The following is a 25,311-nucleotide window of genomic DNA, read 5'->3' on the forward strand; positions in this document are numbered from 1 at the left end:
ACTATCTTTCACCCAAATTCATCCCAAAAGGATTCATATAGTTAAAATATCACATTTACACCCATTATACACATTCACACCTAACTCGAATTCACGGAGTGTTACAACAACTGTCTACGAACCTCTAAGAAGAGTAGGTAACATCATATAGGCGGGACAGGACCCCGCCGTGCCCATGTATGTACACAAAGGAATAATACCAAAAGCTGTAGCTCCAGATGAAATGGAGCTCCTCTAAGCAGTCCCTGAATAAGAAAGCTATAGATCAAGCCTGTCTCCCTAGCCACCTGCGGGCATGACGCAGCGTCCACAAACAAAAGCACGGCAGTTCGAATATTGTACTGAGTATGTAAAGCATAATCAACATCATAATAGGAGCATAAAAGACAACATAAGAAACAACATAAGATGGGAGAATTGGGAGATAGTAAAGCCATCATCATCATTACTTACTTACTTGTTTTTCATAGGGACCTTCCATTTCAAAAGCGTGCTCGTGTACATACATACATATACATTCGTGTTCGTATTCATATTCGTATCCATACCATACCCGACCATGAAGGTTCGGTGTTTCGCATACCTGGCCATGACAAGGCTCGATGATCATACATACCTCGCCCTACCAAGGCTCAGTGGCATCCGTACCCAACTGCAGTGGTGTGCGCGCATTAGGTATCATACCCGACTATATAAGCTCGGTGTCATGTGATAGTCACGCATACTTAAACACGTATACATAAGGGTCCATAAGTATCATCAACATCACTGCCATTTTCGTTTTTGTTACGTCTATCCTTGGAGGATCAACTATCGTATAAATGATGCAATGGAATCATAAAAGTATCGAGAATCATGAGTTTTAGTAGCTTCGGAGATAGAATCATTTGGAGGACATTATGGAACTCAAAAAGGGTATATATATATATATATATATATAGCCAAGGAACCATGCCTTATTGAAAGAAAGATTAGCCTTACATACCTCTTTGTCTTCTCAACTATCTAACGTTCACCACTGAAGCTTGAAAAATCTACATTTTAGAAGGATTCATGCCATGGTTAGGCCTTAATGACACTCTTAAATTCAAACTAGAATAATTCATAGTCTAATGAAAATTGGCCAGCATTTCCCCTATTTCGTCAACTTCCACCATATCACAAAACAACTCCCAACAACCACAATAACATCCATAATACACTCATAATATCCAATTCAAGTAATCGCATTACATTAAGCCTTCAATATTCACCACCATGTTCAACTCATATTAGCGACTTCATACCCATTTTAGCACATTTTCATATAATGATTCTTCATCACCATTATTACCTTCCATAACATGCTTATATTCATATCATACTAAGAATCATGACTACATAGAGATTACTACTCATAAACATCATAAAAGCTACATTTAGACTTCATTTTCTACTTTCTTCCTCTACCCAAGTCTATCAACCTCTCCATAGTCCGAATAACATAAATTGATCATAAAACTTACCTTTGATTGAGTAGGAATAACCCTTGGATGGAAATACTTCACTTGAAGAAAAACCCTAGCTTCAATCCATAAAGTTTTCTTGACTCTAGCAACCCTTAAGAGCTTCCTTATACTTGATTCCCTTAGATTAATGATATGAGCCTTGGATCTCCTTTGGATTCTTGTATATGAAATGTATGGAATGTTCTAGAGACTTGGAGAGAAGTGGAGAAGTGTTAAAATGAAAGTAATGAAGTAGGATCACATTTATACACTTGAGAATAACTCAGCCCGTCGGGTGTTATACGGACACTTATACGGTCCGTATAACATTGTACGGTCCGTATAAGTGGTCGTGGTTCACCATAAGGGAAATCATCTTCCTGATGGGGGTTATACGGACCCCTTATACGGACCGTATAAGTGGTCGTATAACTCCACTTCCCTGAAATGGTTTCCGTCGTTTCGTTCGATCTCCAATCTATATAGAACCTTCTTGACACTTGTTTAACACTTCATTACCAATATAAGGAGAGTTACAACTCTTCTTTAAGACATCATTAAGTCAACATTAGGTCGGTACTTTACGGAACTTTTCCAAAACACCACATATACTTTGCCCTTCTTAAGGAACTTTCTCCTCTTACTTCCAACATCTTTGAAATCTTAACTAGGATCGTTAAATAACCTTTCTTACTTATAGAAACACCGTATTCGTCTCACCCTGCATTAGTCTATCTATCATATGACGACACAAATTTTTTTCGAGGTGTAACATTTCCACATTTTTTGACGACTTTGATCATCTTCTTTGGTGAATACAAAGGCATCAACACGACCCTGAAGATTATCTAGATATGGAAAATTGTCAGAATGCCACTGCATTGGGCTTTCAGGAGTTGGGTTTTCCGGCATCGGACTTTGCATCATTTCTATTAAATTTGCTTGCTGCCTACCAGATTGAACATCGTCCTCTTCGTCATCGTCATCATCATCATCATCGGTTACTTCTGCATTATTCGGTTCGCTATCACTTGATGATGTCTCACAATAATTTGGACAATCATCACTATCTAAGAAAGGCCTCTTCCTACATGAAAAGTAACATATTTTAAATACCAACATCAAATATATATGGATTATTTAATATCAAGGTGGTGAACCTACCGATATTGATCTAAATTGACATGGTTTGGGAAAGATCAACTCCACTCAACTGAGTGGATTGCCCAAAATCAACATTTGGTACCATTGGTGAGTTTTGTGAATAATTTTCAACTCCACCGAACTGAGAGTTTTTCCCAATATTACTCATATCAGGCGTCTAACCCCTACAAAGATACCAAAAATGGACATTTACCAATAAGTAAAATAAACACGTGCTACTACACAAAATAATAATTTAAAAATGGATATTTACCAATTTTCAGTGTAAGTTTGATTAAATTGTTGGCTTAGAGTTTCCAGCGGAACTTGACCACTCAAAATGTGTCCATAAGAACTAATGTCCCCATAAGTGTTATCATGAGTAGGCTGGACTTGAGGGACTTCTTGAGGTATCTTTTCAATATATATTTCAAGAACATAAATGGCGACTAAAGCCTTATATTCTTTAGGCTCCCTGAAATAATCCCTCAAAGAATCATCATCATTGATATTCCACACACCATAAAGCACTAAACATTGTGAAACGGTATGTGGATATCTGCCTATTACAGATAATCCATACTGAGTGTTATCAGTTTTCATTTTTCTGTGTATGTAAGTGACTAATGTTTCGTAATTCAAGGTTGTTGGAAAATTTACATAGGCTTGTGGTTTGATAATATAACGAACGATATTATTGTCATCAAGTATATCTCCATCCCAAAATAGAGAAACCTTAACGGTTGAAGGAGGAGAAGACATGTTTTCTTTGAAGTTTGAGTTTTTTCAAAAACTTAAAAGACTTATGAAATGGATGAGTTTTTACCTCATCCAACTTTCATATTAAATAGAAAAAACTTGAGCGCAAAAGTGAACATTTAAAAAACATGGGATTAACCCCTATTGCACATGAAAAAACTTCACAATACTTTTGCGCATGAAAAAACTGCGCAATACTTTTGCGCATGAAAACAATGCGCAATAGGATAGGATTCTTGAAATTACACAGCATTGTGTTGCAGCATGGTGTTGTCAAATCAAGCATGTCATTTATGGCTCATATATTGCGCATTTAAATGTTGCGCAATATAAGTTAGTAGCAGTCAAATAATGCAGCATTATGTTATCAAATCAAGCATAGTGTGTCATAAAAAACGGTCAAATAGTGCAGCATGGTATTGTCAAATCAAGCATGTCATCTATGGCTCATATATTGCGCATTTAAATGTTGCGCAATATAAGTTAGTAGCGGTCAAATAATGCATCATTGTGTTGTCAAATCAAGCATAGTGTGTCATAAAAAGCGGTCACATTATGCAACATTGTGTTGTCAAATCAAGCATGTCATGTATGGCTCATATATTGCGCATTTAAATGTTGCGCAATATAAGTTAGTAGCGGTCAAATAATGCAGCATTGTGTTGTCAAATCAAGCATAGTGTGTCATAAAAAGCCCTGAAATTATGCAGCATTATGTTGTCAAATCAAGCATAGTGTGCCAGCGGTCAAATAATGCAGCATGGTGTGTCATAAAAAATGGTCAAATAATCCAACATGGTGTTGTCAAATCAAGCATGCCATTCTAAAAACTCATATTTTGCGCATTTAAACGTTGGGCAATATAAGTTAGTGTTGTCAAATCAAGGAGTAGTATATAACATGATTGACGAACTACTAGTATTCACATTAAAACGAGTTATCATGTCATTCTATACCCGATTTGCTGATATTGGTTCTATTACATGTTTTACCCCAGCAGACATATTCGAAGCAATGGGTAAAATATGGGAACTAGATGATGATTTTAAATACTCAAATAACCTGAACAACAGATTCAATCGATAATACAATAATAAAATGAGAGAGGAGTGAGATAGGCGCGTCAGGGAGGCTGCAGCACTGGAACAAAACTTGAGGTCATTAGGGCTTAAACAACCAAAAAAACGTGTTATGTCAATGCCTCGCGACACTCCACAAGAGTTGAATTTTAATCTTAACTGTTTTTGCGAAGAGAACAATCAGATGAAAATACGTTGCCTAAAGGTAGAATATGGTCAACATGATTACGTAAGATTTAGATCCAAGTGGGACTCAGACTGTGAGATGTCTGATGAAGATTAATATTTTTTTATAATAAAGTAAGTAGGTAGGGTCATAATGACCACCTCCCGAGGGTACTTGAGGGTTTGCAACTATATAAGTAGTTTTTCATTTGTTATTAGACTGCAATATATTCAATGTCGAGTAGTAGAAATGTAGATTGGTCTTTATTCCTTCCAAATGATTCGAATAGCAGTGGTGATGATAGTTCAAATCACAGTAGCTATTTCAGTGAAACAAGTTTTCTTGATAACAATGATTTCAAACTAGACGATTTAAAACCCCACCTTCTTATAGAGCGTAATGATGATTTTTGCAGCGTGAAATATTCAGATCCACGAGAATATTATTGTCGGCTACGCCGAGAATGGACATATCGGCATGCCGAATCAGAACGTCTTGTTCGTGACTTGAAAAATCTCAATGCTCAAATCCCAACAAGGTACTCAATAACCATGCCTCGAGTAGGTCCAGAAACTTGAGAGCTTGTCGTACAAAGGACTAGAAAAAAAAAAACAGAATGCTAGCAAGCCGTCGTAGATTTTACATGCTAAAGTTGACCGAAGAATAAACATCATCAACAAGTAGAGAATTAACATCTACGGAAAAAAGACATGTCTTAAGAAACCCAAAATATTGTTCTGAGGACGATATTGAGGACTTCAATTCTGATGATGATTAGAGGTTATTTTGGTTCACTCTCTTAGATTTTGGGTCATTTAAGTTTCGGACTCATGCGGTTAATTTGTATTTTTAGTTTATGATGAAGTCACCAATTCGAATATTTTGAGTATGTTTTTAATTTGTTTTGATTGTTATAGTCTATTATTAATTTATATAATCTTCTTAGAGTTAATAATACATAAAAAGTTCAACAATCCACAATTAAAAAAAAATTAGTACATAAAGGGTGAGGATTATATAATAAATGAAAACGTACAACTAATGAAAACAAAGTACATAAAAATAACAAACTAAATAGAAAATACATAGAAATAATAAACAACAGCGACATAGCACAAACAATCTTCCAAAATTTCAGTTTTTCTTTCAAAGCATTTTTCTCGTGTTGAGTTTCTCTAAGGTTAGCCTTGAGAAAACTTTATTTTTCTTTGGATAATTTTAGCAAGACCTCCAAAAGGTCAATCTTTTCTTTAGCTTCCATAAACTTAAATTGCAAATCAAACTTCACGGTATCTCTAGAGATACGTGAAGTCGTGGTATCTCTATCAACAAGAAGCTTTTTAAACTTTGCCGCCACTGTTTTATCCACGGAAATGCTATCTTCCCAATGAAAACGCTTGCAACCGCCCATATCCTATAAACATTACAAGAAAATCAGTTTTTTAAAGTAAAATATGTAGATAATGTGAAAAAAAAAATTAAACCCTAAAAAATGATAAAAAAAACACTTACTTCGGGCACTTTACAACGCCAAAAACGATGTCCCGGGTTATCTTGGGTCCTTGATGTTCTTAGCTTACAATAATGACCACATTCACAAACATCGGGTCCTATAGCAAAGTTTGACGTTTCAGAGCTTTGAGACATGATTTTGGGGTTTTGGGAGGGGGGGGGGGGGGGTGCAAAGTATGTTGAAAGAACGAAAATGGAGGAGGTGAAGAAGAGTAACTTGAAAAAATGAAGCTGGTAGGGTTTTTATTAAACTCATATTGCGCACTAATTTAGTGCGCAAAGGATAGTTTGGTTACTTTTTTTACTGGGTTATTTTAGTATCCGAACCTACTTTTTGGTTCATTTAAGTTGCAAGCTCATGAAATATATATTGGGAATTAATTGCTTATACGCAAAGAAGATGAACACACAACAAAAGGGTTTTCACTTTACAACATTGCACATGACTTCGGTTAGCTTCGAAATTTATCTATAGTTTGAATTTCTAGTGTTCAGTATTTCAATTACTAGCTAGTAATCCTTGCATATAAACATGCCCTTAAGGATTTGGCTTCTCATCATTTCTACTTGGATGAGAGAGACGTCAAAATTTAAAATTAATGGTGAAAATTTAATTCATCAAAGCAAAATCCTAATTTACAACATTGCACATGACTTCGGTTAGCTTGGAAATTTATCTATAGTTTGAATTCCTAGTGTTCAGTATTTCCATTACTAGCTAGTAATCCTTGCATATAAACATGCCCTTAAGGATTTGGCTTCTCATCATTTCTACTTGGATGAGAGACACGTCATAATTTAAAATTAATGGTGAAAATTTAATTCATGAGCCGAGGGTCTTTCGGAAACAGCCTCCCTGTCTTCCGAGATAGGGGTATGGTCTGCGTACACTTTACCCTCCCCAGACCTCACATTGTGGGATTTCACTGGGTATGTTGTTGTTGTTGTTGTTGTTGAAAATTTAATTCATCAAAGCAAAATCCTAACTAGAGTAATAGAGTTTAAATTTACTAGTCTTAAAAAAGAGATTTATGCACATGTGAAGTAAACCCTCCCTCTAATTCATGCCATTCATTTATGATTGATAGACAATTGGACCTTTTGTCACATAAAAATTTCTCAACTTCTCTGACACAATGCCATAAATAGTGTATACAACTAGCAAGTTCAATTCATGTCAAGCTTATATATACACCATCAATTTTCAGATCCAAAAACCCAAAAATCTTGAACTCAAAAACAGTCAAAACGAAATCAAATGGTATCACATTTCTTGGTTCTCCTCCTTTCCCTTCTCCTTTTCATTGGTAAGTAGAGTAGTATTTCTTAACACTATAGTTCTTGAAGATGTAAATATACTCTTTACTCAACACTTATATCTGATCTTACAGGCGGAGATGCTGCAGTTTTCACATTACAAAACAAATGTAATATAACAATATGGCCAGGAATTTTATCAGGAGGCGGTCATCCCTTGCTAATGAATGGAGGGTTGCAGTTGCAACAAAATGAGACTGCACAAATCAAAGCCCCTACTGGTTGGTCAGGTCGGTTCTGGCCACGAACCCAATGCAACTTTGACACCACAGGTAAACATGAGTGGCAAAGACACCCTTTAGTAAATGGTGTCAGGCAGCGGTGAAGCCACAAAATTTATTAAGAATGTTCGAGGTTTAATATCTATATAAAGGTGTTTAATATATATCATACAATATAATTTTTTGATTAAGAATGTTCAACTAATCACCCTTCACTCTACGTGGCTTATGTTGTTGGTGTTGGGATGACCCCTTTTGCAAAAAATAAAAAATAAAAAAATTATAAGGATAAATAGTATCATTAGAATAAATATATAAATTTTGCCAACTCACTACATTGTTTAGTAGGTTAGCATTGTCCCTGTTTTGCAGTTTTCAAATTTGGCCTTCAAGTTATCGTTGACTTTTTATTACTTGAGGCTCATATTTGTACATTTGAACCGAATAGTTATCTGATGGCACTTATTTGACATGTGAATTGTGGACCCTAATTGTTGAAGGAAACAAAAAAAAAAAAAAAAATACTATAACAAAAACAAAAAAAAAATAGAAGGGAGATGAAAAGATGTGCATGACAGCTTTACTAAATGAGGGATATATATGAGTAATTAGAGAGGCATTTGACTAAAAGATGGAAGGGTAAAATATAAAAATGTCTATATAATATGCAGATAGGGTTATTTTGTGAGCTTAAAATTGAAAGAAAATGTTAACGTACAACAACCTTGTAGTAAATTAGCAAAACTATCACAGTGCCCTAGACCTAAACCATTTAAACGTCGAACTGTGACAATGAATTGATGTTGCTTACACTAAATTTTGTGTACGCCACTGCAGGTAAAGGGACATGTGCCACTGCTGATTGTGGCGGAGTACTCCAATGCAATGGTGCAGGTGGCACCCCACCAGCCTCACTAGCAGAGTTCACACTTGATAGTCCTATGGATTTCTATGATGTTAGCTTTGTGGATGGTTTCAATATTCCCATGTCAGTGTACCCTTCAGGTGGATCTGGAAATTGTTCAAATGTACAATGTTCTTCAGACATAAACTTACAATGTCCTCAAGAATTACAAGTGAAAACAACTAATGGTACAATCATTGGATGTAAAAGTGCATGCCTTGCTTTTAATAAACCAGAGTATTGTTGCAGTGAAGAATTCAACAATCCCAACATATGCAAGCCAACAAAGTACTCACAATATTTCAAGACTGCTTGTCCAGATGCTTATAGTTATCCTTATGATGATGCAACAAGTACTTTTACTTGTAAGGGAGCTGATTATTTGATTTCATTCTGCTGAAACATCCTTATCAAGTTATGGGCTATTATATAAGTGTTTGTTACACTAATTTCTGAAAAGTTTGTGGATTCAAGAAATACCCTTTTGAATAGGGCAATATGTGGATGAATATTGATAGACAATAATAATAATACGTAAATGAAAATCATGTGGATTCACAAATCCGTTTCTTTTTACTTATCTTTTATACTAAAAATAAACTTTCTTTTTTACTTGTTCATTTTAGCAAACCAAAAAAGATTTATTATTTTCTCTCATTACTCCATTACTTAGTATATAAAACACCAGTAATAAAACTTAAATTTTCAAAGTAAAATCAATAAGGTTAGTTTAGTAAAATAAACCCCTAATTAATACTTTCTTAAGGAAAGTATCAAATCTATATGGGCTAAGTAATAAGTAATGGAGGGAGTATTTTGCAAGGATATTATTCAAGCAGGGGAATATCAACTGTATAATGATTGGGTTCAATTGAACCCAGTAACTTTTATATATATGTTGAAAACATACTAGATAATGTATTCTGAATCCAAAAATTAAATGAAGTATGGGTTCAGAAAATCCCGAACCCGTAAAATCAAAATTGTGAATCTGCCTGGCATTCAAAATGGTGATGAAATAAATGATACTAAAACGTAAGAAATCTGATGTGGAAGCAAAATCATTAGTCCACTTTTTTCTATTCTAATCAAAAGAAGTAGGGATTGATTCTTGACACATCAACAGATGTATTCTTGACAAATCAACAGATGTAGTGCATTTGGATAATTGGATATCAATCAAATAGATTATGATAATTAGCGGACAATAAGAGTGAAGTGGGATATCTTCATATCAACTCATCAAGTTGTAGTACTAATCTAAACTTTTGTAAGGCGTTGTGCAACGACTGGACCTAGCCATTCGCACTCTGCTGGTGTAATATGCAATCTCCTGTGTACACATCCTTAATCTTAAGTTTTATCTTTCCTAACATAAAAAAAAAAACATCAAGTTGTGTTACGAATTGGACTGGTGACAAGAGGGGGTTGCTCAGATGGAAAGCGATCTCTACTTTCAACCCGAAGGTTGCGAGTTCGAGTCACCAAAGGAGCAAAAGGGAAACTCCGGGGAAAAAAAAATGGACTGGTAACCAAGATAATATTTGGGCCGAATGCAACAGCCAATAATATCTGAACAAAATCTGAGCCCAATCTTATCCAATGGGGCTGTGATGCACTGATACTCTAAACAAAAAGTTATTCATTTTTTTGCGCGGATTGCCCTTCTTTTGGGGTGGTCTTTAAATTTTGCCCCTCATAATTGTGGTCTTTAAATTATGCCCCTCATATTGCCGGTCTTTAATTTTTGCCCTTCGCGTTGCAATCCTGAGCGGTCACGCAGAAATCATGAGGTTCTGGGTTCGAACCCCTGTTCAAGCATAAATTAAAAAAAATTGCAAGGCAAGGTTTGGGTCGCGTATATGCCGGACCCGGCATACACTTGTTAAGGAATTACTAAAGTTATGTCAGACCCGGCATAGTCATGTCTTATGGGCAGACTTGGCATAAGTATGCCGGGTCCGGCATAACTTTGGTAATTCCTTAACAAGTTTATGCCGGGTCCGGCGACATACTTATGGGCAAACTTTTAATGGACAAACTTTTAATTAAGCCTTAACTAGAAGTCTTTTCCTAGTTATGTCTTATGGGGCAGACTTTTAGTTAAGGCACAACTAAAAAAATGCCCCATAAGGCATAACTAAAAGTATGTCCCGTAAGGCGGAACTTTTCCTTGAGGCATAATTAAAAATTTGCCTTATAAGACAAAGTCTATGTCTTAAGGAAAAGTTATGCCTTACGGGACATACTTTTAGTTATGAACTTGTGAAGGAATACCAAAGTTATGCCGGACTCGGCATACTTATGTCAAGTCTGCCCATAAGGCATAAGTATGCCGGGTCCGGCATAACTTTGGTAATTCCATAACAAGTGTATGCCGGTGGGGGCATAGCGAAATTTAAACTCTGCCTTGCTAATTTTTTTAAAAATTTTGACTGAGTGGGGGTTCGAACCTGGAACCCATGGGTTTTAACCGAAGGACAAAATTTAAAGATTTCAACTATGAGGGGCTAAATTTAAAGAACACCCCAAAAGAAGGGTAATTCTGCGAATTGCCCAAAGTTATTTGAATTGAAAATTAAAATTAAAGAGACAAGAAAGTTACATGAGTACTTGCGCGCGAAATATTATTGTCTAAACCTGCAAAGATGAAGAATTAAATTAATTTCATTAGACGATTTATACATATTTGTTTCTTCACCATTTAGATACAAGATGAATTACAACTTATATTATTTTTTGTATAATTTCTTAATAGCTAAATCTTAATTAAAAAGGTATTACGCTAGCTCAACTTTACTACAAAGTGAGTCGAAGCCAAAAAACCTAAATTGATACAGAGAATTGTATTTGAAAAGATGTTGTCTTCTTCGAATATCTAATCACATAGGCCTAGGGCCTTTAGTCTTTAAACATTTGAAAATCTAGTCCTCAAGTTTCATTGCCATCAGTTGCATATGTACCAGGATAGATGTAAATTTTCTTAAAAGAAGAAAATTTAACTACACTGGATAAGTCTACGTTGAAAAGTGACTAACGAAAGGAAAAACAGAAGTGAAGAGAAAGGAAGAAAGAGTACATGCCATGCTTCAGCAGATGAAAGAGTGCATTCATTGCAAATATACATCAATAAAAGTTTCAGTGAAGGATGATTAGTTGTGATCGAATACAACATCTAATATAAGATCAAGATGAAAATTTTATGGCTTCCACCTTTAGTTCTTTTTACACTTATGAAAGTGCAGATTAGACAAACAAAAATGGATGAATTGACCACCAATTTAGCATGTTATCGTAGCACTCATTTTGCATTTGATAGACGTTCAGAGAACTGCAATCTGAAACCGGTAAAACATATACAACTTGACTCCTATGAAGATCTGCAACAACTGTACGAGCTCCCACTTGGTACAGGTTCTTGGCCAGGAACAACAATTTCCTTTCCCCTGAGGAGAGCTGAACTCCCTGCAGCGGATTCAGCCTCATTGGCAACAAGGGACTTCTTGCTGACAACCCTATATATCTCTGTCAAGACATTAACAAAAGCTGTCTCTACATTTGTTGCTTCTAAGGCCGATGTTTCAATAAAGAACAGGTTCTCCTTCTCAGCAAACTCTTTGGCATCCTCAGTAGGTACAGCACGAAGACTACCAAGGTCAGTCTTGTTGCCTACAAGCATGATGACAATGTTTTTATCAGCATGGCCACGCAGTTCCTCCAACCACCTAGCAATGTGATCAAAAGATTGACGTTTGGTGATATCATAGACCAGCATTGCTCCAACAGCACCTCGGTAGTACGCACTTGTCACTGCCCTATATCTGGAGCCACACACCAGATATAAGTTTTTAGCACCAAAATGCCACAGAGTATCAGGAAGTAAACAGACATTTCTTGAGCAACCACAAGTATAATCACGTATTATCATGATAATGCATGCATATTGCCATATTGAACAAAACAGCTAAGACATCCAGAATGATTTGGCACATTTAGAAGCTCATACTCAATATGACAATATGTCAGCGTGCTAATAGACAAGCATAATCATGCATGATAATGCACATTTATTTGATTCTCCATCTGGTTTAGACTAACGGAACTGCTTAAGCCAGTAAGAATCAACCAGCTTAGGGTGTTCCACACCTCATTAGTAATTCATGGACTATATCAAATTCGTCAACTATCTTTTAGAGGAAAACATTGTTCTTTCTTTTGCAACTATTTCTACCCTTCCTGAGAGGGGCCATACCAGAAAGGGCAAGAGAACATATCCCCGAGGCATGTCATAGTCCAGATTAAAGAAGTGCAGCAAACACAAGTATTATTCATTCAGCGGAGCTCTCTACTTTCCTGATTCAATATTAGATTGAAATTATATTGAAGTTCTATACATTCAACCGCATATTGAAATTCGATTTTCTTTCGTGGGAGGGTACTCATTTCCCACATGTAAATATAAACCTTCACACAAAACTAAACTACTTAAGCATTCTGGTGTTCATCGCACGTGACTAGTCTCATGGAGAAATATCTTCCACATATTTACTCATGATAATATTTCATCGGTTTTGCTAATCCAAAAAAATCATTGGTTGTTGTTAAGACACTATACACCCAGATTCCACGTATTCACAGCCCCTCCTCAAGGCACATAAAATGATGGGCAATACATTCTCTATTTGAGATAGAGTACTGATAATTATACCTGCAGCTATCCAACACTCCTAAAATGAAAAAAAAGGAAATAAACGTTACAACTACCATTCTCCCCAAAATCAAAGCCAGACTAAGGCTGAGTTATTCATTCAATACAGAGTTATGGTTCAGCGCCAGCATAGATTGTATTTAGCAACAGTCCACCTACCTGACTTACAATGGTTTTCTTTTTTGTTACGTGAACCGACTTGCAAATGTAAAACTTATAAATCAGGGAAAGGAGTTCCCCGTGAGTTTGTGAAAGATTTTAGGTAGCTCAAGCACCTGTCCACTCTGTGGTTGGAAAATCCACTAATAGCAAAAATTTCTGAAGTCTAAATCTAAAACCAGGGAGGCAGACGCAGAAACAAGAATAATCAAAGAAAATGGTAAGAACTTGACAACAAACAAAATGAACAAGTCTAAAGAAAAATAAAATAAATAGCCTATTTCTCCAAGCTTTTGGGAAGCTAAAATCACTTTTATTGGAGATTTGACGTGTTGGCCTAAAAAGAAAAAGTGATTTTGAGCAGTAGTTAGTTAGGGAGGAAGCTATAATTTGTAGCTTCTTCCAAGAAGCAAAAGTAGAAAAACTACTTTTTCCAGGACAAAAATATCCTCATCAGTAAATTTTATTTACCAAACCTTCCCCTTATTGATTTCAAAAGGGAAATCAACCAGAATGTTATCTCTTTCTTCTTCCTCACCTTGATTTTTTCCCATTATCTGTCCAACACTTTCTTTCAGCAAATTTCACCAAATGCCAAAGAAAAGGCTAAACAATTTAATTTAATTGAAAATTAATTAAAGTCTCTAATAATAAATAATAAAAATCATTTTCTTTTAAAACAATATTCATTGCAAAGTAAATTTGCATTTGTATATGTTCTGTTTTCGCAATTTGACGTTAAAGCGCCTTTTTTGAAATATTGGCCAAGCACAAGCTGCTTTGTAATACTAATAAGAAGTGTTTCTCACATAATTTGACAAAACACAAACTGCACAGCTTCGAAGTACTTCTTTAAATAGCACTTTTGACACAAATTACTTAAAGTAACAGATTTCAAATGTTTGCCCAAACAAACACATAATGTCTTACCTAAACTCCATAAATATGGACATAGTAATGAAGGTCATGTTATATATACTCCTAATTGAATAGCTCAAGCTACTCAAGGACATTTTGAGCTCCAGGGTAGAGGTTCATTTTTACAGAACTGTACCCAAGGACTCAATTATCGTACCAAATCAGCTGTTATTAAAGTGAAACGTAGTGCTCTAAGGTCAATTATTTGAGCTCAAAGAAATAATTTGAGGTCATAGAATTTTGACTAGCTGGGCGAGGAGCAATCTTTCACATCCAAGAGCTTGATAAAGAGGAGGATAACTAGCATCCGTTGGTGTTTCATGTGTAAGAGGTTGGGAAGCCTATTATTCACTGACTTTCCAACCATGCGCCACTCGAGATTTCTCGGTTATCAAAAAATAAAAGAAAAGAAGTCGAGGGACGATGTGAATCACTTACTACTCCACTTTCAAGTTGCGCACTGTTGTCGAGCACAATTTGGGACATGCTTAGTTGAATAAGTAATGACAGCTATTGTTAGAGATTCATTACTAAGTTGGATTTCAGAAGGAAAAGGAGGATGTGTAGAGCAGGGGAATGGAACCTTTGGCACTTTTTCGCATTTTGGTGTAAATTGAAAAATGCAAATGTCACAAAAAATTTACTAGATTCTCTCAGTACCCTACATTTGGAATATGTAATTAGATATAAAGGCGCTGTATGTTCTGTCTGTAAATAGAAGCACCAGCTAAGATTTTTTGTATCCTTACTTATTTAAAATACCCATACTCACCCATTTTGCATTTCATACAGGGACTCCCTAGACGACTTGTGGTTACTCAAACTAAAGATCTCGAGGTTAAGGCTCATCTAGTCCAATTCTATAAACTCTACAGTTAAAAGACTTAAAGCATAACATTTCCAAATTTCAGTTTTGTGGAAAGGGCGTAACATTACCACTTCTAAGGAAACAAGGTGATGAAACACTCGATTCTCACACATTTCAAGTATGATGAATGCTAAATGTTAATCCAACTCCATTGTTTACTGTTCATACATATAAGGGCAGCCTTAAGAATCGCAAAAAACTATTAGATACTACTGTTGGTGGCAGCTGCAAACCTCAATCCAATAGACTATTGAGTAAGTTGTGATCACCATTTGGTTTGATCAGTGTAAAATAAAGCCATCGAATAGGTGTGCAATCAAGATTCACCACTTAGCAATAAGTGATCACTTGTAAATCCCTTCGAAAAGCCAAAAAGTTGTTACTAAAGCGTTCTATAGTCATTGTATAACAAATCAGATTACCATTTGAAAAAAAACATGTATCAGCAGCATAAACACCAATCACACAATTCATGATCAAACTTCACAATTTGTACTAAATCACAACCACCGCGACATATTAACAGATAAAACACAGTAGCAGTAGATCATGATCACTATTAAATAAACCTCAAGAAAAGTCTGTTATGATCAAATTACTACCTTTCTTGACCAGCAGTGTCCCAAATCTGAGCTTTGACAGTCTTGTTATCGATTCCTAAAGTCCTCGTTTGGAATTCAACACCGATGGTGGCTTTCGAATCAAGACTAAACTCGTTCCTCGAAAACCGGGACAATAATTGCGATTTTCCAACTGCAGAATCGCCGATCAAAACCACCTTGAACACATAATCTATCTTCTGATTGAAATCCCCTCCATATAATTTTGACATCTTTCTTATAAACAAAAGAAAAAAGAAAAAAAAACAATAGAGAGCCCGAAGAAGAAAAAAAAAAGAACTAAAACCCGATCGATCAAATAGGGTTCTTGAACTCGTTAGTGCTACTTATTTCATAAACTTGGGGTCGTTCTCTTTCCCCTTCAATTTAATATGCAGACAAAATACAGAGGGAATTGGAGTGCAGGGGGTTAGGGTTTAATGGAAAATTGGGAAAGACAATGGACATGAAGTTGTAAAAGGGGTTTATATGTGGATTTTGACTGAGGAATCAATCAATCAATTGTGTTGGGAAAGGTCATAGAGATTCGGAAGTTTGTTTTGTTGGTTGTCTTGTCAGGTTGGAGGGAATGAACCGCGTCCTCGAGCATGATTAACGGCTTTGCGCCTCCCCTCTAACTATTTTAAATTTTATTCTTTTTTCAACTACACTTCTTCTTCTTTTTTTTAAAAAAAAAAATTAAGGATCAAAAACACACCTTAACTATCTCTTTTGCTTTAATTTTGTACTTGAACTATTATGTGTGAGAGTTTCCTACTTAAACTATCACGAACCAGTTTGCAGAACACACCTCATTAAAATTGAACAGCCGACAGATGAGGTGTGTTTTGCAAACTAATCGGTGATAGTTTAGGTAGGAAACTCTCACACCTGATAGTTCATGTAGGAAATTCATAAAAGGGTGATACTTGATGTGTGTTTTTGATCAATATCTTCCAAGTATTCCATATGCAATAACGCCTATGGTTTGGGGAAAACCTTAGGGATCGTTTAGTAGCATATTAGAGTTATGCAAGTATTAGTAATACAAGGATTAATTATAGAGAACTTATGTATTATTCTATACAGTGATTAGTTATGCAAGATTTAGTTATTACATCTTCTATCCTGCATAAAGTAATTGATACTAACTTATCTCTTCTTTAATCTTAGATTTTCGCAATGTTTGATTGATAAAGTAGTGCATTTAATGTCGTTTACTTCTATTTTACAGGTTTATGTGATTTAGAAGTGATCGGAAAAGAAACCAAGTGAAAACAAGTCAAAAGAGGCCAAATTGAAGAAAACAAAAAAATGGCTAAATGTGCAAAAACGGGTCAGATCTGCAAAGCTGAAAATATGGGGCTGTTTTGGTCTTATTTTAATGTGGGAATATTGGGAGCTATAAGAGCATGACTTGGGAGAAATGATTTTCATCTTTGGCCATTTTCACAAGACTTTTGGAAGCTAGGGTTCTTCAACCAACACTTTGGAAGAGAAGATTGGAGCACTTTAATGAGCAAACTCTTAACCCTTTCTTCAATTTCTTGTTATGTATTGAATATTTAAGTGTGTTGTATTTTATTCTCTCACTTGTATTCGTGTTTCTGAGAATGGCCATTATCAAATGTTGAATTAAATCTCTTGTTTTGCTTATGTATTGAACGATTTTTAATTCTAATGAAGTGGGTTAATGTTTCTCTATTTACTCTTCAAGTTTTAATGTCATTAGTGGTTGCAAACATTAAATGTGCCTTTTTACCTTAACTTTGCTTGAAAAGGAAAGTCAGGGTTAGGAAAAGAGTTAATAGCAAGGATTTGGGGCTTTAAACCTCATCTAATAACTTAAGCTAGAAATAGGAAAATTAACTTGAGGTTAAATTGATTGTGCTTAATATCACACTCTAAGGCTTGAAAAAGCTTAGAGTGAAATTCATTGATCTGGTCGAAAGACTTTCGATGAGATTTTAGGAATCATTATCTATTAACATAAATCCGCTCTTAATTGTAAAATTGTAAAATACACTGGATCTTTACTTGAGAGTAATTTCTCTTGTTTTCCTTTGCTTATGAGGTCATTGATCATTTCACCCGCTTTCTAGTTAGTTTTATCTTTGTTAGTTGTTAAACCGAAAATCAAATATTGAAAAGTGTTTGGCTTAGCTTAGTTGGTGATAATTCCTTACTTGTTTAAATCACCTTTATATTGTTCCTTGTGAATTTGACCCCAACTCATAGTTGGGTAAATTATATTGCGACGACCGTGTACACTTTTTCTTTGAGGAGGGGAGTTGGACGTTACCAGTATTACATAGATTCCCTAAGTTATACATGTATTAATTATATGGATTTCTAAATTGCAAACAAAACATCATATTAGGTGTGTTAAATTTTTACATAATAACAGAATGCTACCAAACTTGTACTTATTTATACAAGATTTAATATATAAGTAACTTAACTCCTAACCAACTACCAAACGACCCCTTAGTTCAATATTTATATCCAATTAATAAGGAAATCTCATTAGTTCACTTATTTAGCTACCTGAATTTTTTGTCTCGCCCCAAAATTTTAGTGGGATGAATTGTCACCTCATGTCTTAACTTGATCGAGCGATATCATGGCACACGATTAACACACAATCGACTAAGCGGTATCACTATATGTGCTTTATGGGTCAACACTCCAATGGGCTAGCACCTTAAATAATAGGTAAAATTTCTCAAATGACTACCTTATTGTAACTTTCTACCATTTGTAGCTACCCTTTTAAATATTACCATGCGTAGCTGATTTCTGGCCGATCTGTGTATGTTTTCGTGTGTATTTGTTGGTAGAAAATACATGAGGATGCAGTAAAAAAAAAAAAAAAAACAGGCTCCTTGATTTTAGCCTGTAACGGTGGTGGTATTAAATCAAATATTAATATATTTTTTTACCTTCTTTTCCACAAAACCAGCTGTAATATTCCCTTTCCTTACACGTTTCTCTTCTTCCATGCGTTCTTCAACATTCAAACGTAAAAATTCAAATTTCAAATTAAATCTTCAACAGCTCTGAAAATACATTAACAAAACAACACGATCAATCATCAGGTAATTCGTGCAAAAAGACAGTTTTGATTTCGCAAAATTCGTCTATTCAAGTTGTATTTATGTGATTTCAATTTTTTTCTTGGATCATAATGTCAAAGTTGTTTTATTGCTTTGATTTTTTATTTATTTGTATCTTTATAACTAATATTCGCAAATAATGATGTAAAATCACTGTAATCATTTATTTGAATGAATAATGCTCTTTAAAATTACGTTCGAAAGTATTTTAATGTACATGAATGGTTCGGAATCAAGGAAAATTACAGTTCATAAATTACTGTTCTGAATATAAATGGTGTAGAATAATGAATTATCAGCTAACTATGTATTTCTGGAGTGTGATTCAACTTGTGTATGTTGTATTTGTATTTTAAGTTAACTGTAAATCTAATTTATATAAATTGTTGAAATTTGAACGTGAATGTTTGTTCGAACTGATTTTTCTTAATTTTTTAGTCATATATATTACAAGTTTTATGTTGAGATGTTGATTCAAGGAATTTTTTCCTATAAAATGTCCAATATTTCATCGTTGATTAGCCACTCTAGTATTTGGAACGATGATAACAAATACGTCAATTACAAAATTGATGTTGTGACTTTCAAGGAGTATTCGACGTATGAGGAATTGTTACAAACAGTTGCAACCCAACTGAATATGAACAAGCAAACGAAAAACATAAACATAAAATACATGGTTGAAGGTGATGATATTCCAATGGAAATTCACAATGATATGGGTGTTAGGGTGTATGTGGAATTGAAGAAAGAGAACAAAGCATTACCAATGTACCCATTATGTATAGTTACAACTGATAGAAGCATGGAGATATGTATATCGGGTGAGAGTTGTGTTGAAGGTGATTATTTGCAAATCGGATACACGAATCAAATGAATGTAATGGAAACAGTTGGTTCCCGTGATTTGGCATCATCAAGTTGTGGAAAGGATGATTTGTTATTCGAAAACAACAAGGGTATGGTTATTGATGACAAGAACCAAAAAGTAGTTGTCGTCGATCAAGTATACAAGGATAAAGATACATTAAAAGTTGTGATGGTGAATTATGCAATTACCAATAGGTTCAACTATAGTACAGAAAGGAGTAATGCAATAAGGTATTATAATGTGCATTTGTTTAAGTATTTGTAACTGTGTGTGGTTATGTATTTAAACCGTGACAGTGTATGTTTGTTAATTTGTACGAGTGGAAGTATTTCTCAGCATGTGTATGTTTATTATAAAATACATGAATGTATTTATGTGTACTGATGTATTTTACATTAATGTGTTTTTTTATTGATGTTTTTTTTATGTAGCTACACACTTGTGTGTGTATCAGGAGAGTGTGATTGGAAATTCAGGGTGTCAAGTGTAGGTAAGTCAGGAATGTTTAGAGTTAGGGAGTTTCAAGACAAACATACATGCCCGTTAAAGGAAAAGGTTTATTCCCAATGCCAAGCTACAAGTCGGTTGATAAGTGGGATTGTCAAACCAAAAATATCAAACCATAAGAGGAAATATACGCCTAAAGACATTGCGGAGGACGTCAAAAATGATTTTGGAAAGGATGTTTCATACATGGTTGCTTGGCGGGCCAAAGAACAGGCGAAAAACGATTTAATGGGAGAACCGGCTGAATCTTATAAAAGATTACCTGGATATCTATACATCTTGGATAAGACTTACCCGGGTTCACATATCAGAATGCGTAAAACCCGCGAAAATGAATTTTTGTATGTTTTTATAGCACTGTCTGCATTTATCAAAGGCTTTGATTATTGTTGGCCAATTGTGGTAGTTGATGGAAGCCACTTAAAAACACCCTACAATGAAACATTTGTCTCGGCAAGCACATTAAACGATGCAGGTATGTCAAAACATACATATTAATTTATTACCTCGATATGTATTTTATCTGATTTAGACAAATACAAAATGTATTTTAGCTTTTTATTTTTATTTTTAACTGTATCTCCAGGCAACATACTTCCCTTAGCATATGGTGTGATTGATTCTGAGAATGACAAATCATGGACATGGTTTTTCGAGCGTTTCAAAGAAACATATGGAATTAGAGAGAATATGTGTATTGTATCAGATAGACATGAAAGTATAAACAAGGCTGTTTGTAGAATTTATCCAGAAGTTGCACATTATGCATGTATATGGCATCTGTGGGGTAATGTATGTAAAAAATACATGAAGAGCCATGACGTGTTGAGTCCTGTTTTTTATTCCATGGCAAAGGCATACACACAGGATGATTTTGATGAGTTAATGGGGAAGGTTCAAAAGGTAGATATGCGTGTGGCAGAGTATTTGGAATCGGCTGGTAGAGACAAGTGGGCTAGATTGTATGCGTCTGTTAACCGAGGGTGGACAATGGCTTCTAACATAGCAGAGTGCATTAACCGACATCTTCTAGCAGCTAGAGAACTGCCTATGTATGACTTTCTCGAATAAGTTAGAAGGATGTTTGGGAGATGGAATTACAATAACCGGAGAAATACACGTTCACTACACTCGGTAAAAAGTTTCAGGAGATGCTATCAATCAACGAGTATCTATGTCTACGAATGATGGTATGTTTCAGTTTTAATGCTTGTTAAAATGTATTTGACAAAGTTGTACTTGTACTAATCTGTGGTGTTTCTACACATTATATGAATGTGTATTTGGTATCAATGAACAGTTAGTATTAATGTAAAGTTAATATATGCTTTTTTGAAAATCGATATGTATTTGATTAATGTTTTGTTCATTTATTTTAAAATTCTGATTGGTTCAATAACAAATACATGTAATATTTATTATTCCAGGTAGAACCGTCAACCGAATTCGTGTACACAGTACATGATGGAGGAAGGCGATTCATTCTTAATTTGAATAGCAAAACTTGCAGTTGTCGTATGTTTCAACTAGATAAAATCCCCTGCCCGCATGCATGGGCTGTCATTAAAAAGAAAAATCTGGTTGCTGATGATTATTGCTCTAATTTGTTCAAACCAGAGACCGTGTTGAAGACATATGATGTACCTGTGGATCCTCTACCCGACGAGCATGAATGGAACATTCCCAAATACATCTTGTAGGATGTGGTTTTTCCACCAAGATACAAGAGACCGCCTGGTAGGCCAAAGAAGAGGCGTGATAATCCTTTAAGTGAATTGTTGTTTGGAAAGAACAGACATGCTTGCAGTACTTGTGGACAACTTGGGCACAACAGACGTTCATGTAGTTTTGAGCCTCTAAGGAAGTGAATTTTTCTTGTGTTCCTATCCATTTATTAGGGAAAAATACATTGGTTATTTAAGTATTTGAACACTTGTGTCAAAAACTTCTATTGACAAATGTTGTAGTATTATTGAATTTTTTGCTATTAAATGAATGTCCTATTCAAACTGATCTTAATTGCATTTTTTTTCCGATACGTATGGTGTTTTTATCAACTTCAAAAATACTGCGTACTTGGTAAAATAACATGCATATTATATTTGTAAAATGATAAGGTTGTTTTTATTTTGGATTTTTTTTGGATTGGAGGGTAGTAGTTGTTCTGGTAATGTCAACTAAACAATGTGTTTGTTGGCCTTCGGAATATTGTATAAACTGTAATAGAACATACATAGTTTTTGTGATCCTGATATCTGAAATTACACAGTAATGTTCATGTATTTTAACACAAAAAAAAAAAGGCAACACGTGTCCCGGTAAAACAATGGTGTTATCTATCAACTTCATAACACTACATATGTGGTAAAAAAACGTACGTATTATTTCCGAAACTAATGAAGTTGGTTTATTTTTGCAATTGTTTTTTATTGAAATCATATAGTTGTCCTGGTCATGTCAAATACACAATATGTGTTTATTAGACTTAAACAAAAATGAATAAACTTTAATAAAACATACATATTTTGTGAACCTGGTGAATTAAATTCCAAGGTAATGATCATGTAATTGTGGATTCAGGATGTCACAGTTTACTGTATTTCTTCAAAACTTCAGATATATTTGACAAAATATGAAACTAAGTACATCAAGCATATGGAACATAAACCCCCTGAGATTTTTTTGGTAAAATGATAATTATCCAACATCAGTCAAAATACATCTAAAAGAATCAAATTGTTTGCTCTAATGAAAAAAAGGACAAAAAACATCGAATGTACGAATAGTATTTATCAAACATCAATTGCATCAACAGTGTCGTAATCGATTGCTGGCCTAATCGGTCTTGGTGGAACTTCATTATCACTCTCGGCTTTGTTAGCAACCTTGCGTTCAGCGTAGTCCCATAAGAGTGCACCGTATCTCATACGCTGCATGTGTGCATCAATGACATCTGGAATCCTTTCACCCAATGTCAAATACTCAGCATACGCTGCCGCGAAGACACCACAGTCCCTAAAAAAAAGGACAGATAAGAATTTATATTAGAAACTATTGTTGTTCTAAATAAAGTATTTCAAGTTCAAACAACTCATGTATTTGAAAGAATATTAAATTGATAGGATATATCATGTATTTGATACACTATGATATTTTTAAAATATATGTTTACTACTTACGTGTTACCAGCAGTTTGATGCGGCATATTTTCAACATAGACAACTTCAAGAATATCGATCTGTCCCTTATCTGCATATGTTGGGTCTTTCACCAAATCTATGCTTTTTTTATTTACATAGAATCCAGCCAGATGTAGGAAATGTGGCAGAAGTGTAGCAAGATTTTTTATTTCATTCCTAACAACTGCGTTGTGCCCGGCTGCTTGATACGAGTTGTAAACATACAGACGCTTGTACATTTCAAAAAAAAAAAAATCAACGGTAAAATGATGAATGAAACACTAATGATAAAATCTTTAATTCATCGTCAAAAATACATGTCCTTGAATGAAAGGACTACCAATAACCAATGATTTTCTTCTTTTATATTCAGTGGTATTAGCACGTCTTCAACCGTATGCCACGGGACATTGGCAATAAGCCTGTGGCCCTTAACATACTCACACAATACTTGCTCTTCATTTGCCACGTTAGTCTGGGTTTCAACATTGTGATATGCGTGGACCACATCAATTCTCTGCTTGAATAAGCAATCAACAGTGGTGAAGCTGTAATTGTTCCTTTTATCATACTTTCCTTTCTTCCGAAAGTAATAGAAAATGACGTCAATGTGCTGAAATTATCAAAAATACATCAATTAGATCGCATTCAAATACATAAAAACAATTTAGTAAAAAGGGTGAATTTCATTGCTGATAAAAATCACCTCGTCATTCCAAAGCTGACCATCCATCGATAACAAGTAAAATCAGTTCTTATCATTGACAGTTGTGATGCCAAAATTGAATTTGACTCCATGGTCAAAAACTGCCATTTTTTTTTTGTAATGGTCTTCGTAATTCTTTCTGCGGCAACAAAATAAACAAATACATCAAGTTATTCACAAAAACCATGCGGAATCACTCTATGTAATACTGGGATAAAAACATACTTGCTATCGTACCTCACAGGCAGACCGCTTCGAAGCCAAACACGGTATTCATCCACAATCTGTACATCAAGTGGATCGGTAATGGGATTTTGCTGGAATGAATATTTTTTATCAAGCACAGGAACATGATACTTTCCCGAACTACTACCTGTGTATTTGGTCTTTAAACATTAACAGTTGCGTATTAAAAAAGAAACAAGTAAATTAAAAAATTTATATATACCAAAATCTGTCAAAAACGGTGAAGACTTGTATTTACTGGGGCGTGTAGCTCGTAGGACTGATGGACGTAACATGATTTCTTTCCCTGGGGTTTGGCTCGGTAAATACTCATCAGGCAACAACCACTGAGACAACGGTTGCGTGTTGCAAGCTGCTGCCTGGGGTTCCTCTAAGACAGTCGAGCTGGTGTTTTCCTCGGTTTTTTCCTCTTGAACTTGTTCATTAGCCATTTCTAATTCTGCTATATTTGCTAGAACCTGTGCGATCACCTACTCAAAAAATACGAAAAGAAACGTTATTCAGGCACTTGTATGATACATTTTAAAAAATGGCTGAATCAGAATACGGTTATTTCGAACCTTGGAATTATTTGAATCATCCGAACATTTTTTCTCTTCCACAGTATCTTTCCCTGTTTTATCAGCCAGGCGTTCAACCGAAGTCTTCGGTTCTCCTGAAAGATCACCTCCTTCCGCAATCTCTTTGGTTGAAGCTTTCATCGTATCGTCGCTCTCATTGCCAATACCAGCTTGAATATCCGGTGCAAGACTCTTTTCCTTAAAATTATTTAAAACACAGGCCAAAAGTATATAAATACATGAATCTAAAAGATAAAAAACTATATTAAATACATAAATACATAAG

General features: G+C 35.0%; 2 protein-coding genes across 2 annotated transcripts; one reads left to right on the forward strand and one right to left on the reverse strand.

Annotated features, from left to right (window-relative positions):
• Positions 1-7,247: 7,247 nt before the first annotated feature.
• Positions 7,248-9,013, forward strand: LOC132599775 (pathogenesis-related thaumatin-like protein 3.5). The gene is made up of 3 exons (XM_060312993.1): positions 7,248-7,453; positions 7,538-7,735; positions 8,522-9,013. The coding sequence occupies exons 1-3, from the start codon at positions 7,405-7,407 to the stop codon at positions 8,986-8,988; spliced, it is 714 nt and encodes a 237-aa protein (XP_060168976.1). The 5' UTR covers positions 7,248-7,404; the 3' UTR covers positions 8,989-9,013.
• Positions 9,014-11,676: 2,663 nt separating this feature from the next.
• On the reverse strand, positions 11,677-16,457 carry LOC132644531 (ras-related protein RGP1-like). Its single transcript, XM_060361119.1, has 2 exons — positions 15,844-16,457; positions 11,677-12,409 (listed from the first exon to the last, which is right to left on the reverse strand). Exons 1-2 carry the CDS (start codon positions 16,071-16,073, stop codon positions 11,959-11,961), a joined length of 681 nt encoding a protein of 226 aa, XP_060217102.1. The 5' UTR covers positions 16,074-16,457; the 3' UTR covers positions 11,677-11,958.
• Positions 16,458-25,311: the final 8,854 nt, after the last annotated feature.

Source organism: Lycium barbarum, chromosome 6, assembly GCF_019175385.1.
Source record: "Lycium barbarum isolate Lr01 chromosome 6, ASM1917538v2, whole genome shotgun sequence".
NCBI lineage: Eukaryota > Viridiplantae > Streptophyta > Magnoliopsida > Solanales > Solanaceae > Lycium > Lycium barbarum.